The 17,846-nt window shown below is 37.1% G+C and overlaps 3 protein-coding genes across 3 annotated transcripts; 2 read left to right on the plus strand and 1 right to left on the minus strand.

The window, feature by feature from the left end:
- Positions 1-541: 541 nt before the first annotated feature.
- On the minus strand, positions 542-3,636 carry LOC109169807 (protein FAR1-RELATED SEQUENCE 5-like). The gene is made up of 3 exons (XM_019318698.1): positions 3,579-3,636; positions 2,128-2,968; positions 542-1,931 (listed from the first exon to the last, which is right to left on the minus strand). The coding sequence occupies exons 1-3, from the start codon at positions 3,634-3,636 to the stop codon at positions 542-544; spliced, it is 2,289 nt and encodes a 762-aa protein (XP_019174243.1).
- An 8,462-nt stretch (positions 3,637-12,098) lies between these two features.
- On the plus strand, positions 12,099-14,538 carry LOC109169808 (7-deoxyloganetin glucosyltransferase-like; the record flags this gene model as incomplete). Its single annotated transcript, XM_019318699.1, has 2 exons — positions 12,099-12,675; positions 13,441-14,538. Coding segments are annotated over 2 exons (1,533 nt in total), but the record flags the coding sequence as incomplete, so codon positions are not given.
- Positions 14,539-15,825: 1,287 nt separating this feature from the next.
- On the plus strand, positions 15,826-17,587 carry LOC109169809 (7-deoxyloganetin glucosyltransferase-like; the record flags this gene model as incomplete). The annotated part of the gene is made up of 2 exons (XM_019318700.1): positions 15,826-16,420; positions 16,591-17,587. Coding segments are annotated over 2 exons (1,551 nt in total), but the record flags the coding sequence as incomplete, so codon positions are not given.
- Positions 17,588-17,846: the final 259 nt, after the last annotated feature.

The raw sequence follows: 17,846 nt of genomic DNA on the forward strand, positions 1-17,846 counted from the left end.
AGTTGGTTGTTTCGTTGTCTGTGTATTTTTTTTGTTTAGTTTCTCTGCCGATTTTAAAAGATTTACGCCCTTGATGTGCGTAGTTCAAGTTTCTTATTCGTGTGCAATTTCCAGCTACCAAACTTACACAAAAATCAGACTAATCTTGTCTCACCACACAAGGCATAATGTTTCGTTTCCCAAACTGAAAACTTCCCCCTGGCAATCCAGTCCTTCACTAAATAGGTTCAGCCTGGAATTCGTGTGCAAGGATGAGTAACAGTAGCAGCGATTCTAGAAATTTAGATAGACCACAGTGCACCCTAGGTTGGGAGAAATTACCAATGCATTATTCCATGATATTTTATGTAGTTTACTGGTTGGTAGAAATTAACAATTGAATACATCAACCATACAACGGAATATAAGTATATAAAAATTGCTGCCATTCATTTAGAAAGTGCAGGAAAAGCAACATGGAAGACATGCACATAGTAAGTGTAAATTAACGTATGCTATGGAATACAACAAAATAGAACTAAACAAATACAACAAAATAGAACTAAACTGCCCGTTGCTTGGAAGGACAACTACGTGCGTTGTGACGGGCGTATTCACCGCACACCCCACACTTTCGACCGGCTTTGCCGCTATTCTCTATGGCTATCTCCCGGGTGCTCTTAATACGCTTCCCACTCCCTTTGTTCTTAGCTTGTGCCGGGGGTTTAATGGTTATACATGGGGGTGGCTTGACCCCACATAATGCCTCGATCGCGGCTCTGTTGCCCTTTGCTTCGCAAATGATCGTGCCGTCACTCGCGAATTCATCTCTCAACTCTTTCAGTACCTCTACCATCCGTGCCTGACGGACCATGCTCTCACCAACCATCCCAACACATGTTTGTATATCAGACCACAGTTCTGAGGCACCTGATTTTGGGGGGTCACCATCAGAACGCCGCCCTCTGCATGCACCGCAACCTAGGTGCTTGCGCCAACGTTCCACAACGTACTGGGATGGTAATTGCTCTATATGTGCAGACTTGAACACTAGGAACATATGTCTGCAAATTAGACCCAGTCGTTGGAACATCTTGTAGCTGCAAAAAGCAATACACCCGCTCGGTTTGTATTGTACAGTGTGCGTGGTGGTGCAATCTCCTCCGATGTTGTAATAAATGGTTCCCCCATCTTCACGGATGCCCACAACTTCGCAATAAAAGCAGGCAGCTTCAATCTCTTTCTGCAAAGCATAAAAAATAGTTAGTGTGAACAAATCTGCAGCGTGCCGCTCTAACGCCAAGGGAGTTTTAAACTCGGGCAAGGACCCCTCGCACTGTGCATCCAGTTTAGCTTGATTGTGGCGTTGTGTGTCAAGGACGCTCTCGGTTTGCATGTAGAACTCTACCAAACTGGAGTGGAGGCGTGTGAACTTCCCATAAACACTGTTCTGTGCTTCGGACCGGGATGTGGTGCGTACCAACCCACTCATTGGTAAATCTAAAAAAAAAGCTGGAATCCAATGATTCCTTTCTGCATACAATTTTTGAAACCACCGGTGATCAGATAAGTTGTATTTCTCCATCAGCAGCTGCCATTGCACTTCGTAGTCACCGGTAGAGGTTGTTTCGTTCCACACAATATCATTCAAACTCTTGCGAAACTCCTCATTGTTTGATAACTCAGGACCGACTTTTTCACTAACCTTCGTCATAATGTGCCACATGCAAAAACGATGCCGGCACCCTGGTAAAACCTGCTCCATAGCAATCTTCATAGCAGGGTCCTGATCGGTGACAGCACATAGAGGGGCCTTTCCCATTGCAAGGTTGAATCTTTCTAACAGCCAACTATACGATTCCACATCCTCTTTACTGAGCAACCCGACGGCAAAAGTGATGCATCGTTTGTGGTTGTCTACTCCAGTAAATGGGACGAACACCAAGTTGTACCTGCATTTAGAAGGCAATGCGAACAAATAAAGATGAAAAGTCCATCAGTATGGGGGTTAACCGTGGATTATTACTCAGTAGGTAATGTAGGATAGGCATTATATGGACAAACTTACTGCAGAAATATTAAACTAAAGTAAAGGAAAAAAAATTAAAAACCCATTGCTATGCTATTGAAATGTAATATGTTGCACACCTGTTCGTGCTGTACGTGGCATCAAACGAAATCACGTCACCGTAACAAGAAAAACTCCGCCTACCAATAGGGTCGGCCCAAAAGAGCCGTGCGATGCGGTTCTCTTCGTCAAGGTGGTAATCGAAAAAGAAACTATCACAGGCTTCACGCTTGGTTTTGAACCTTTCGATAATCATCTCACCATCAGCCACATCGACATACGTTTGCAAGTCCCGTTTAAAATTATGAAATTCCACATATGTTGCACCAACGTTCTCAAACGAACCTGCTACTTCCCTGCATAATCTGTACCCTGTAGAAGGGCCCACATTAACTTTAAGACAATCTGCTAAAAATGCCTGTTGGGCTACATTAAGTTTCCGGTTACCCCGCATAAATAATTTAGCACCCTCAGAGCATAAACTATGGTTGTGGTCCTCGACAAATTTAGACACCACAAACTCCCCAGTACTCTTTTTCTTCAACCCAAGCTTTGCATTGCACCCGACTCTGTTAGAAACCCTTCTCCGTCGTTGCTTATTGCTACTACTAGTACCACGGACGTCTAAGGTGGGTTTCCTCCCACCTCCTCCTTTGGCTCCTTGTCTGCTGCATACTAAAGAACGTCGGATAACATCCCCGCTACGATCTCGCTTAACACTGCTGTGCCTGACGTCAAAACCACTAGCTCGCCCGTAGATCTTGTAGAATTCAACCCCTTCGTATACTGATTTAAAACACTGCCCGAGTACAGGTATGATTGTAGTGTCCACGTTGGGTTTCCAGTGTTGGTTGAGGGTGTTGGTTTTCCCCGGCGTGTAGTGCGTCGCATCTCTAGTACCGAAATCACCGTCAATTGACCCTGTAGTAGTCACAACCAACTTTAACTCCAGGATTCTAATAATTCTATAAATATATAAACGGGATAACAATTCAAATTTAGCATTATATTTATTTTACAACTTAACTACAAAAATATCTTAATTTCATATTTCAATTTATTCTGTAGAATATATTCATATTATAAAATAGAATTGTAGAGGTACTGCTAGGGGGATGCATTCCAATTCAATGCAATGCATTAGTAGGATTATTAAACCACACTGTTGCATTAGTCTAATTATTAACAACTCATTGACTGATGAATACCCAGTGTTGCACAGCCACGTTAACACAATGTGCATCAATGCAGCGATGCATACCTAATGAACAGGATCCCAGGCTTACGCCACAGTGCAGATTGGGGGAATTAGAGATTATGGTCTCTGGGCGTTCAACTGGGGGTATTGGAGCAGGAACAAAAAAATCCCAAAACATTACCACTCAGAATGGTGGCGGGGAGAGGATTCGGGTTTTGTTTGGATGCCAGTGACGGTGCATTCCCATCAATGGCGGGTGGGTAGGGGTAAAAAACGCCGCAATGCGATCGTACAGCAACACATCAAAAGAGAACAAGGGGGTGGGGAGAATACCTGTCACACCGTGCTCAACCGCACCAGCCGTCGGGTGTCCATCACCGTGCGCGTCCATCGTCACCACGTATCCAGCGTTGTCCAGAATCTCAGCGTTGTTGGTATCGGGATTCTCGGCAGTGTTAATATCAGAATTCAAGATCGTTTGTCCGGAACTCTAAGCGGTGTTGGTGGCGGGATTCTATGTGTAAGAGTCGTAGTTGGAGTCGACTTCACTAATAAGTAACCAATATTACATATTTGCATGGCTTGTCATCATGCGTGCAAGTGCAATGTAACGGGGTGGACGCTCATCGTGGGCTTTAGGATGTACATAATCAACGCTCCAGATGAGTGCACAGGTTCACACATAAATAAATGGTTTGCACCAGAAAACCATATATATATATATATATATATATATATATATATATATATATATATATATATATATATATATATATATATATAGTTGTTAGGCTTAGTGATAATGAGTCCATCATGTTATATGAGTTCGTGTGGACAAATATAGGCCCTTGAATGTTTGAGATCGACTTAGATTTTGGCAACTGTGCAATGCGAAGTGTGCGTGCAAGTGCATAGCTCCACAATTGTACAACTGGTAAAATCTATACCATTGATCTCAACTATTCAATAATCCAGATCTGTCCATACGAACTCATGGGAAGGGTGGACTCACCGGAACACTGGTCAAGTTGTTATAAATGTATATTAATATACTACATTGAAAAAAGTAATCCCAAGAGTAATAAATTAAGATGTAGTTAATACTATTTATTGAAATAGTGAGATAAATCTATACGAACAGTTATATTTACACTATTGCTAATATAACGTGAACACATCATAGAATATACTAGACTGTTTCTGATCAATCGTTATATCCTACACCACGGCGCACATAGCACTGTGCGCCGCGCGCCTCCCAAAACGACGTCGTTTTGGGGTAGTGTTGGGAGGCGCGGTAGGAAGTTGCTGAGATTATGTGTATTTGTTTACAACGTTATGTGTATTTGTTCACAACGTTATGTGTATTGGTTCATACAGTTATGTGTATTTTTTATACAATTATGTACATTCTTTTTATACAATTATGTACATCCGAATCAGAAAATTTGTGTGTATTATGTTAAGAGTTGATGTGTATTATGTTAAAAATTTATGCTTATTATGTATTATGTTAGATTATGTGTATTATCTTTTAAAAAGAGTATGTATATTTTGTTATATAATTATGTACATTCATGTATAACATTATGTGTATTCTAGTATAACATTATGTACATTCTTGAACCGCGGGTTTTTTTTTAAAGAAAAAACTACTGCCATTCACTGGGGCGGAAAATTTAAAAAAAAAAAAAAAAAAATTAAAACGACGTCGTTTTGCATCTGGACGCATAGTGCAACGCGCGCCGTGGTGTAGGATATAAATTGCCGTTTCTGATGGATATGGCCGACTAAGACTATGCTTCGCCATGACCCAAGACCCACTAGGGGCAATGAGACATAGCACGCGAAGTGGGTAACCTAGACAAATTCATAAACTTGGCCCAAACTTTCATTGCTGAAAAATTCGTCATTTCTATCCAACGAAAATACTGACCTAGTCATCACTATTTTGAATTTAAAAAAAAAAAAAAAAAAACACACACACACACATACACACAACTTTTAATTGGTGGAGATAATTTGATGATAAGTTATCCAGAATTTTTACGGGCCGGGTCAAGATTATTGTCCCGGTGCAGCCTGCAGGGCCTTATAGCATCCTTATCGGTTGAGGTTATCTCTCAGTTATTTGTGGGTCACAGCATCCACCTCATCCTCCACCATCTCATTCAATCACAAAAAATTCTTCCGCCCATTATTTTTGAGTTATTTCTTAATTTTTTATGGACCCACCATTTAACCCACTATATTTTAATTATTTCTCTTACCAATTGGGCCCACAAATATACCATACTTTGCAGAAGAAATATTTTTGAAATAACTCCTCCCCACATCAACTATTAACTTTGAGTGGAGAAAATTCATGTAGAAATAACTCCTAAATAAGTACTAGTGTGGATGCTCTTAGTCTATTAAAACTTAAAAGTCCTTGTCTTGGACCCAATGCATGAAAACGCGAGAATCCAATTAAACTTTGACAGCATGTTTGGTTCACGGAATGAATTTTGAGGTAATAGGAATGCTATTCCATAAGGAATGGAATAGGCAAGGAATATAATATGAATTGTATTCTATTGTTTGGTTCGCGGAAGGAATAGACTTTAGGAATTATATTACAGTGTTTGGTTGATTTAAGGAATAGAAATGAAATATGTTTTAAAAGACATAAATACCCTTATAAAAATATGTGATGGTGGCGATGGTGGTGGTGGCGGTGGCGATGGTGGTGGCGGTGGTGGTGATGGTGGTGGTGGCAGTGGTGGTGGTGGTGGTGGTGGTGCTGGGGTGGTAGTGGTGGTGGTGGTGGGGGCGACGATGGTGGTGGTGACGGTGACGGTTGTGGCAGTGGTGGTAGGGGGACGGCGACGGTTGTGGCGGTGGCGGTGGTGGTGGTGGTGATAGTGGTGGTGGCGGTGGTGCTGGGGTGGCAGTGGTGGGGGCGGCGACGGTTGTGGCGATGGTGGTGGTGGTGGTAGTGGCGGCGGCAGCGGTGATGGTGGTGGTGGCGACGGCTGTGGTGAAATATGATAAATTTATATATAGGATAAAAAAAATTAGGTTAAAGAAAAGGGTAAAAAAGAAAATAGATTCTAAAATCTATTCTTGAGCGTTCAGTAATAGGCTAATACCAGGGGAGGCCTAGTAATAGTTATTACCTTATTTGAGATAATAGGCTATTACCAGGAATATTATTCCTAGTAATAGAAATGGTTACCAAACAAAGGAATAGGCCTATTACTGGGAATGCTATGCCATTCCCGACCTATTCCGTGAACCAAACAGGCCATGACTGTTGTAATGTGTTTTTTGGGTTATTCAGAACTTACCAAATATGTAGCTAATTTTTGGTATTTGATTGTTTTTTTTTTGTTTTTTTGTTTTTTTTTTTTTTTTTTTTTTTGTGGAAAAGATTGTTATTAGCATTAAATGCACGAAAGTGTATAATAACCCCAAAAGGAACCCAAAAAAAAAAAAAAAAAAAAAAAAAAAAAAAGGACATGTCCAAGTATTTTACAACAATATACAAATCTCAATATACAATGTAAACAGGCACAAGTTTACTCCCTCAGGGAGATTGTGGGATTGAACCTAATATTGCATTGTAATAGAATCAATAGTATTCAATATATATATATATATATATATATATATATATATATATATATATAATCTAAACGTAATTTACTAGTTTTTAACTCTTTTGACCTTCTTTACTTTAGAATGTCTGTGTTTGTATTAGTTTGACCGTTAGCAATTAGATCATAAAATTAACTATTTTTGGGGCTTAAATTTATAAATAAACCGTTTTAATTATTTTTTTAAACAAATTAATTAATGTAACTAATTTTTCTAAACGTAATTTACTAGTTTTTAACTCTTTTGACCTTCTTTAATTTAGAATGTCTGTGTTTGTATTAGTTTGACCGTTAGCAATTAGATCATAAAATTAACTATTTTTGGGGCTTAAATTTATAAATAAACCGTTTTAATTATTTTTTTAAACAAATTAATTAATGTAACTAATTTTTCCTTCTTACTTCATAAATAAGTATATATAAATCAAAACTCAAGTATTATTATTATTATTATTATTATTATTATTATTATTATTATTATTATTATTATTATTATTATTATTATTTATGTACATGATGAATTTTGAAGAAGGATACATAAAGTAGCCCTCTCTGTAGTTCCAAAAAAAAAAAAAAAAAGAAGGATACATAAAGAACAATTAAACATCCATTATTATTGCCTCTCTTATAGTTTTAGCCCGGCCAGGCCAGAAAGTAAATTTGATTGACCTAGCTTTATATATATATATATATATATATATATATATATATATATATATATATATATATATTTTTTTTGAAAATCAACAAAAACGCTTCAATAAATTAAACGTTCAATACAATGTGAAATAATAGAATGCCAAATAAAATGACCAGATTAAGAACGAGTAGTCCTAGCTAACACATAAACAATTTTATTTTCTAATCTAGGAATATAATTAAAGGACACAATTTTAAAGTGTTGATGGAACTGGCGACAGTCATTAATAACACAACTTGAAAATGATTGACCTAGCTTTAGTTGATTTCATATTGAGATGACTATTTATCCAATGATCTAACATTAAAATCCATTGAGATTTAACTTAAAAGTAATGTATTTATTTTCTTTTTGAAAGCCAACAAAGATAATTCATTAAATGAGAATAAAAAAAAGGTTAGAAATACAAGAAAGGTGAGGAAAACTAAACCCTTAGCTTGAATGTGAGGCTATCTTTATCCCTGCAATACTTTCTCACTTTAAAAAAATGAGTCCCACTTTTATATAATCAAATTTATTTGTAACTTTTTAACTATTTTCTCTATATTTCTACAATACTCTCTCATCTTCAAAAGTAATCTCACTTTCATATTATATTATAAATACAATAATAAAATAATATTAAAATAACAAAAATAATAAAAAAAAAAAAAAAAAAAAAGTCAAAAGGCGGCCATGCAGCCTTTTGCTGACTTGAAAGCTTGCTATTTTAGCAAGTTTTCAAGCCACATAAGATAAACAATTAAAACAAAATAAAAAGAAAAAATCAATATCATCTCACACATCATTTTGCAAGTGGTCTTCTTTCTAGGATGAGGACAACCTATGATTCATTGATCAACTAGCATGTCATTAATTAAATTAATATTGTCTTGAATAATAATTACTATACTTATGCTTGACAACGTGCCAAACAATCAAACTCAAGACCAAATAATTAAATCACTTTAATAATGTATTATTATTATTATTATTATTATTATTTTTCTTTTGTCTTTTTGGATTTCGAAGGAAAGTTGAACATGTTCTTTGTTTTATTCCTTGAAAGAACCAATCATATCTATATATATGGGTTATGCTAGTGAGGAAGATCACGAAGAGAAAACATCCGGAAAAAAATTAAGGCAAATCTTCCAGAGCAATTTTTTTTTTTTTTTTCCTGTCTTACTCCGAGTATATTATTTTATTTCATTAATATTCAATATTTGGATTAATTATTAACGTACTGGTGGTTGAATAATTAAGGTAGTGAATTATTCAAAAGGAGGAGAAATATTTCTAAAGAAACTTGTGTTCTTTCCTTGTTCTTGTTCGCAGGATTTAATTGTTGAGTGCTCAAAAATTAAATTGAAATTCGTTTTATCTTAGAAAATTTAGGTTACAACACTCATAATACCTCTGGAAGGTTAGTTTCAAATTTTTTTTAAGGGAAGTGTGACTTTCACACGACTCAAATTTATCATCATTCCGATCAGTTGTTTTGTTAATATATATAATTACCCAGTTATTTTCTTACACAAACCCAATTCTCCCCTCATATGATATGGCTACGCAAATACGTACTTACCTTTCAATCTCATTCAACTCATCAATCGTTCACGCCCAATTCATTATATTTCTACTCAAATATATTCTGAAAATTAAAGGCCTATACATACGTATAATATAATGGATTTTTAGTTTGTTTTACCCCAAAAAGTGAATAATTTGTTTTCATTTTGAATTTTCTAGCTAAACTCCAAATCTCCAATGTTCTATATATTATCATGTTTTTGTATTCATGTCTATCGAGTACATTGATGAGTCAAGATAATAAAAATTAATAAACTCACAGAAGTTTTAGACGTACAAGTCTAGCAAATGAATAATCAATCCAATATGCCTCATCAAGTAATTTATGACTACACCGGTTAATTTTTGTTGTACGTCTCAATCAAATAGTGTGGCTTTCTCCCACTAAAACACTACTAGCCGGCCTTATCTAAAACAATACATTATTTATCAGTAAGACACTATACTAGCCGACCTTATACAATTGCCGTTCTTATGACATATTTGATTGTTTTATTAATAATATTAATAATAATAAGGAAAAAATTTATGTGAGACCGACAGATCGGGTCAAGATTAAAATATAATATTTATGTTAAAAAATGTAATACTAATCAAGAATAAAATGGTTATTCAAGGGCCTATATTTGTCCACACGAACTCATATAACATGATGGACTCATTATCACTAAGCCTAACAACTATATATATATATATATATATATATATATATATATATATATATATATATATATATAGCAAAGTGTAATACTCCATACTTTTGAAGAAAAGATGTAATACTTTTACATTTTAATTTAAAAGTACAATATTACATTTTCTCTTATTAGTAACAAATACTTGGCAGCACTATTTATAAGAGAAAGTTTTACTTGGGATGGGAAAAAAAGTATTCCGTAATACTTTTACATTAAGATGTAAAAGTATTACATTTTATAAAAAATGTTACTACGTAGATTTTATAAGTAACAAACATTTTAGTTTTGATTAGTATTATTGTTTTCAATAAGTATTGTTTTCAATAAGTATTATATTTTCATATTAACCCAATCTGATCCATCTCACATGCAAGAATTTGTGAAATAGTCTCACACAAATATGACTCTAATGATGATGATGATGATGGTGGTGGTGGTGATGGCCAACCATTTTTATTAGTGTTTTACTACATATAATCTCTATTTCTACTCTTTAAAATTGTGTGAGAAAAAATAAAAATTGAGAGCTGAAGTAATATTTTTCTTTGGAAAAAGGGTCAAATAGGCCCTCGTAGGCCCTCGAACTTTGGCTTAAAAGTCATTTAGGCCCCTAAACTTTTTAAATGTGCAATTACATCCAGCAACAATTCATTTAGGTGCAATGAAGTCCAAAAACAAGTTAATGACCTGCTATCACATGTCATTAGGGTTCAAGCCACCTTCCGGGGAATTTTCCAACAAAAAAAAAGTGACCGGCGAAATTTCCGGAAAAAAAAAAAAAAGTGATCGGAAATTTCGTCGGTTGCCAGTCACTTTTTTGTCGAAAATTTCGCCAATCAATTTTTTTTTTTTGCCGGAAAATTCGTCGGAAGGTGGCCTGAATCCTAATGACATGTGATAGCAGGTCATTAACTTATTTTTGGGCTTCATTGCACCTAAATGAATGGTTGATAGGTGTAATTGCACCTTTAAAAAATTTAAGAAGCTAATTAATTTTTAAGGTAAAATTCGAAGTCTATTTGACCCTTTTCTGTTTTTCTTTTTATTATTTTCCTTAGCACGTGCATGTGACTAAGATCACTCTGTCCTTAGTACGTGACTAAGAGCACTCACAAATCAAAAAAACAAATCCCCTAGCACGTGCATGTGACTAAGAGCACTCACAAATCAAAAAAAAACAAATCCCCTAGCACGTGCATGTGACTAAGAGCACTCACAAATCAAAAAAACCAAATCCCCTCATCCTATTCTTGTCGCCATCCGTATTTCTCGGAACTCTAACTTTTGTTGTTGTATCTTCTAATTATTAATGCAATTTTATATTTTAGCTAAAATCATACTTGTGTGAAACTTCAATTCCTCATATATTTTAACACGTGAGATATGTCAAATACTCCGTATATGATAGTTATTTGTTAATTATGATAGAATCATCATAATACTTATTACAAAGATACTTATTACAAAAGATTTAATACGAGCAATTTAAAATAAATAAAATGTTACTTATAAATTATAATAAATATTGTAATATTTATATATGAAATTGTAATACTATTTAGAGTAAAATGATTATTACTAAGCTATTCTCTCAGTCGAATTGAAATCATAAAATTTTGTGATTTTAACACTTCAATTAACTCAGCTAGGGTTACTCGAGTTCTACTACATGTACTTTCAAATTATACTCCCCCACTTGTACTCACTGACATGACAAATAAAGATTGGCTATTTTCATCATGTGGATCCTAGGGAATATGTCTACATCAAGAATTTGTGAAAGGAAATACAAGTTGAGAGTAAAAAATAAAAATGTATATAGTATTTTCCGGGTTCCTCCATCAATTTTGTGGTTGTCAATTTAATTTTTCATAATAAATATTTTTTAGGCATGCATTGAGATGAAAGAAACTGCCAAGTGACAACCAATTTTGAGTGGCTACAGTGAGGATATGATATTTAATTCAGTGCTGATCAGTCCATGATTCGTCGTGCACCCAATTCAAGGGCAACCAATATAGTATCTTATATGTAGACGTTTCCAAAAGACCAATACCATGCTCTTCTTGGACGCACATGAATCAACCAACCATTTCAAATCTTGAAACTTTCAAAGTTGAATATAATTTCTTTTACTTATATTAAAGATGTAATCTAACGGCTAAAATCAACATCATCACCCAATGAAAAAAAAAAAAAATCTGATCCAATAATTGATCTATAAGGCTAATCTTTTCTCTGTCTATAAAAAGCTTGGTCCGTCAAGCCTTTAATTTGTGTGTTGCAACAAAAATTGCATCATATCATAATATCATATCGTCCAATAATGGCACGCCCTCATGCAGTATGCATTCCTTTTCCGGCACAGGGCCATATCAAGCCTATGCTGGAACTAGCCAAACTGCTTCACCACAAAGGCTTTCACATAACTTTCGTCAACAATGAGTTTAATCACAACCGCCTTCTCAGGTCCAGAGGCTCCAAAGCCATGGAAGGTCTTCCGTCCTTCAGATTCGAGGCCATCCCCGACGGCATACCGCCGTCCAATCCCGACGCCACCCAAGACGTCGCCGCCCTCACTGTGTCCTCCACCAATTACTGTTTGGACCCCTTTAGGGAGCTGGTTAAAAGGTTGAATGACCCCTCCTCCTCCGAATCCCCTCCGGTGACTTGCATAGTTTCCGACGGCATCATGAGCTTCACTCACAAGGTGGCCGACGAACTGTGCATTCCCAATGTGTTCTTTTGGACTTGCAGCGCTTGTGGTTTGGATGGCTACGCCCACTACCGTCAACTTGCTGAAAAAAATTTGACCCCTATTAACGGTATAAAGCATATATGTTTAATTTTATTATAGTGGTTCTCGCCAACTTTATTTTGGTGACTTTACGCTATTCAATTATGCATAACTATATGCTATTTGCTTAATGTTGTTGAATATTATAGTGTAGAGATACTTTTGTTCGATAAAAGTGATAATAAAATATTTGTAGTATACATAAAAATAAAAACATAAGTCATGGATACTCAATTGTTATACCATGGCCAAGGTTCATATTGTATTGTAAAATGTAAACCATGATATATAGATCTAGAAATTATGTGTAAACAAATTGAAGCCACATAACATGATACTTATTATTATTATTATTATTATTATTATTTTTTTAGAATTACAAACACATAAATTGTTAACTGCAGGTACATAATATGTTAATTGTAGACACGTAAGATGTTGGTTAACATGTTATGTGTATGTAGTTAACATTTTATGTACTTGCATTTAATATTTTATGTGTCTGTAATTATTATCTGTAATTACCCTATGATGTGCTTTCAATTTGTCTACATGTACAGAAATAGTTAACTGCTAGTTCAGAATGCATGTGTCAACTGTAAGTATATAATTTGAAGGTTATTTTTAGATACGGATCTACAATACAACATAAATCTTGGTCAATGGTATAGTTTGCCATGGGTACTGATATGGATTCACTATTATAAGTTTTAGATAGATATTTTTATTATATTCTATGATAGAAATAATTTTTTAGAATTTCAAGAAATTACACAGTTTATCTTCTTTGCAGGACCAAATTGCCTAACAAATGGGTACTTGAATAGCGTTATAGATTGGATTCCGGGTTTGAAACGTATCCCGGCAAAATACTTACCAAGTTTTATATGGAACTCGGGTGAGGATGAGGACCCAAATTATGTCATATCCCAATTTGCAATTCGAGAAGTTGAGGCAATTCCCAAGGCATCGGCTATTATTTTGAACACATTTGACGAGCTAGAGCCTGACGCTATGAGCGCACTTAGGTCTAAGTTTCCAGGAATTTACACAATTGGGCCTCTCCACCTTCTCCGCAATCAATTTCCTTTGGGGGATGATTTGAAATCCATTGGATACAATCTATGGAAGGAAGATCCTTATTGTCTGGAATGGTTGGACACGAAAGAAGCCGGTTCAGTTGTGTATGTGAACTATGGAAGTGTCACAGTTATGACCCCTGAGCAACTACTTGAATTTGCCTGGGGGCTTGCAAATAGCAAATTCACGTTCCTGTGGATAATCAGACCCGATTTAGTGAACGGAAAATCGGCCATTTTGCCACCGGAGTTTGTAACCGAGACGGCGGAAAGAGGGTTATTGGCGAGTTGGTGCCCACAAGAACAAGTGCTGAACCACCCATCGATTGGGTGTTTTTTGACGCATTGTGGGTGGAATTCGACCCTGGAGAGTGTTTCTGCGGGTGTGCCTATGTTATGTTGGCCTTTCTTCGCAGAGCAGCAGACAAATTGCTGGTATTCTTGCACGGAGTTGGGGGTTGGAATGGAAATTGATTCGAATGGGGATAGGAATGTGATTGGGGATCTGGTGAGAGAGATGATGGGCGGAGAAAAGGGGAAGGAGCTGAAGGAGAAGGCGATGAAGCTGAAGACATTAGCGGAAGCAGTGGTGGCATCTCCTGCGGGGCAATCTTACCTTAATTTTGAGGAAATCGTCAACAACGTGCTCATACCTCCAACATCAAAATAATTTTTCAGAAATTTCTATTATGTCTCTTCTCTGTTATGTGTTACTTATATCCCTGCAGGGAGTTAATCATCCTAGTTTGCTACGTTTTTTTCATATTTTCTTCGAATACGTTGGCCAAAAATTAAAGTATATGTTTCAATCATTATATATGCTGCTTTGATGCATGCATATATGTGTGGGGAAAAGGGGTGCAAGTACCCACGAGCCATGGTCGGAGTTCCGTGCCACTGTACTGCAAGAACTGCAACACAAACCATCCGATTCTCAGGAGGCCGGAGCCGTCGCTCTAGAATTCCCGGCCACCGCACACACATCACCGGCCGCCAGATACGCTTTGAATGCTGGAAGTGCTTGGCCATGAAATTGGAGTGCAGACATATCGACGGGAAGATTTGCAGGGTTCAGTGGGTTTGCTTTTCAGTCGTTTTATAATGTTTTTATTTCATGCACATTAGATGGTAACACATTTCATGCATGGAAATGGCCTGGTGAACTATAATATAATATATAGTTGTTAGGAAAAATTGTAAAAAATGCCCGGGCCAATTATCAATGTCACCCCTGAATTATGAGTGGTGTAAATGTTACCTCTCAATTATTAAAACGATGCACATATAGCCCCTCCCGTAACAGACATATGAATCCACATTAATCTACACTGATTAGTTGGGGTAATTAAGTAATTTACTTGTTTTTTCCTTTTTTTTGTTTTTATATCGTCGGCACGGGGTCGAGGGTGCACGTGTGTGCGGGGGTGCGTGTAGGAGAGCGGGAGTTTTGGAGGTGTGGTGAACGTGCGGGGTGGTGTACGGGAAAAGGGGGAGTGGTGTTTGAGTAACGTGGGACACGTGGAAGTCGGGAAGGGGAGGGGCAAGCTATGAATAGGGGTCCTGGACTCCTGGCAAGGGGCAACTTAGTCACGATAAGCACTATGGTTTAGTGGTCTTGATCTCGTACTCTTAATCCAATCACCTGGGTTCGATTTCTATCAGTAGCGTAGTTAGTTATAGCTCTATCCGGATTATACTTGAAAATATTTTTTAAAAGTCATTTTCCGAGTTTCCAAACGTACCCTTAGTTTTCCATAATAAATATTTCTTAGGCATGATTGAGAACTAACAAGTGACACCCAATTCTGAGTTGGCTACGATGAGGATATTTCGGTGCTGATCGGTCCATGATTCGTCGTGAACCCAAGGGTCATCACTATAGTATATAGACTACACGTTCCAAAAAGCATGCTCTTCTTGGAAGCACATGAATCAACCAACCATTTCAAATCTTGAAAATTTTAAAGTCCAATATAGTTTTGTACTTATATCAAAAATGTCAACTAACGGTTAAGCCTGTCTTCATTCCAGAAAGAGAAACTCTTTCAAGATGATGTGAATTTTGTAGTTTTAATTTTTTATCTAATGGGACTTGATCTATAAGGCTAACCTTTCTTTGTGTATATATTAAAAGCTTGATCCGTCAGGCCTTTAATTTGTGTCCTGCAACAAAAACTGCATTATATCGTCCAATAATGGCACGCCCTCATGCAGTGTGCATCCCTTTTCCGGCACAGGGCCATATCAAGCCTATGCTGGAACTTGCCAAGCTGCTTCACCACAAAGGCTTTCACATAACCTTCGTCAACAACGACTTTAATCACAACCGCCTTCTCAGGTCCAGAGGCTCCAAAGCCATGGAAGGTCTTCCATCCTTCAGATTCGAGGCCATCCCTGATGGCTTACCGCCGTCCAATCCCGACGCCACCCAAGACGTCGCCTCCCTTACTGTGTCCTCCACCAACTACTGTTTGGACCCCTTTAGGGAGCTGGTTAAAAGGTTGAATGACCCCTCCTCCTCCGAATCCCCTCCGGTGACTTGCATAGTTTCCGACGGCACCATGAGCTTCACCCACAAGGTGGCGGACCAACTGTGCATTCCCAATGTGTTCTTTTGGACTTGCAGCGCTTGTGGTTTGGAGGGCTACGTCCACTACCGTCAACTTGCTGAAAAATTTTTGACCCCAGTTAACGGTATAAAGTATATATGTTTAGTTTTATTTAATTGGTTCACGCCAACTTTATTTTGGTGACTTTACGTCTTTACGTTATTATAAGTTTTTAGTTAGATATTTTTATTATATTGTATGATGGAAATAATTTTTTAGAATTTAGAAAATTTACCTACTTTATCTTCTTTGCAGGGCCAAATTGGATGACAAACGGGTACTTGGATAGTATTATAGATTGGATTCCGGGTTTGAAAGGTATTCCGACAAAATATTTACCAAGTTTCATATGGAACTCGGGCCAGGATGAGGACCCAAATTATGTCATATCCCAATTTGCAATTCAAGAAGTTGAGGCAATTCCCAAGGCATCGGCAATTATTTTGAACACATTTGACGATCTAGAGCCTAACGTTATAAACGCACTTCGGTCTAAGTTTCCAGGAATTTACACAATTGGGCCTCTTCACCTTCTCCGCAATCAATTTCCTCTAGGGGATGAATTGAAATCCATTGGATACAATCTGTGGAAGGAAGATCCTTATTGCCTGGAATGGTTGGGCACGAAAGAAGCCGGTTCAGTTGTGTATGTGAACTATGGAAGTGTCACAGTTATGACTCCTGAGCAGCTACTTGAATTTGCCTGGGGGCTTGCAAATAGCAAATTCACGTTCCTGTGGATAATCAGACCCGATTTAGTGAACGGAGAATCGACCATTTTGCCACCGGAGTTTGTAACCGAGACGGGAGAAAGGGGGTTATTGGCAAGTTGGTGCCCACAAGAACAAGTGCTGAACCACCCATCGATTGGGTGTTTTTTAACGCATTGTGGGTGGAATTCGACCCTGGAGAGTATTTCTGCGGGTGTGCCTATGTTATGTTGGCCTTTCTTCTCAGAGCAGCCAACTAATTGCTGGTATTCTTGCACGGAGTTGGGGATTGGAATGGAAATTGATTCCAACGGGGATAGGAATGTGATTGGGGATCTGGTGAGAGAGATGATGGGCGGAGAAAAGGGGAAGGAGCTGAAGGAGAAGGTGATGAAGCTGAAGAAATTAGCGGAAGCAGTGGTGGCATCTCCTGCGGGGCAATCTTTCCTTAATTTTGAGGAAATCGTCAACAACGAGCTCATACCTCCAACATCAAAATAATTTCTCAGAAATTTCTAGTATGGTCTCTTTCGACATTTTCATATCATTGAAGTCATTACAAAATTGCTTTGGAGAAGTTGGCAATAATGTATGATAAGCCACATGTGCATATAACATGTCTGTTTGTTTGTTTTTTCCCCTTATATCGAAAAAAAAAAAATATTCCTTGTTTGTTTTCAACCAAAAAGGTGATGTTCAGAGAAGCTTGGCTTGCCAAGATCATAGTGTACGTCTCTGTGAAAAATGTTGTCTTAATTAAAATTAACCATCCAGACCAAACCCCATTCGCCCTGATTGTTA

The sequence above is a fragment of the Ipomoea nil genome, unplaced genomic scaffold (genome assembly GCF_001879475.1).
Source record: "Ipomoea nil cultivar Tokyo-kokei standard unplaced genomic scaffold, Asagao_1.1 scaffold3321, whole genome shotgun sequence".
Classification (NCBI taxonomy): Eukaryota; Viridiplantae; Streptophyta; class Magnoliopsida; order Solanales; family Convolvulaceae; genus Ipomoea; species Ipomoea nil.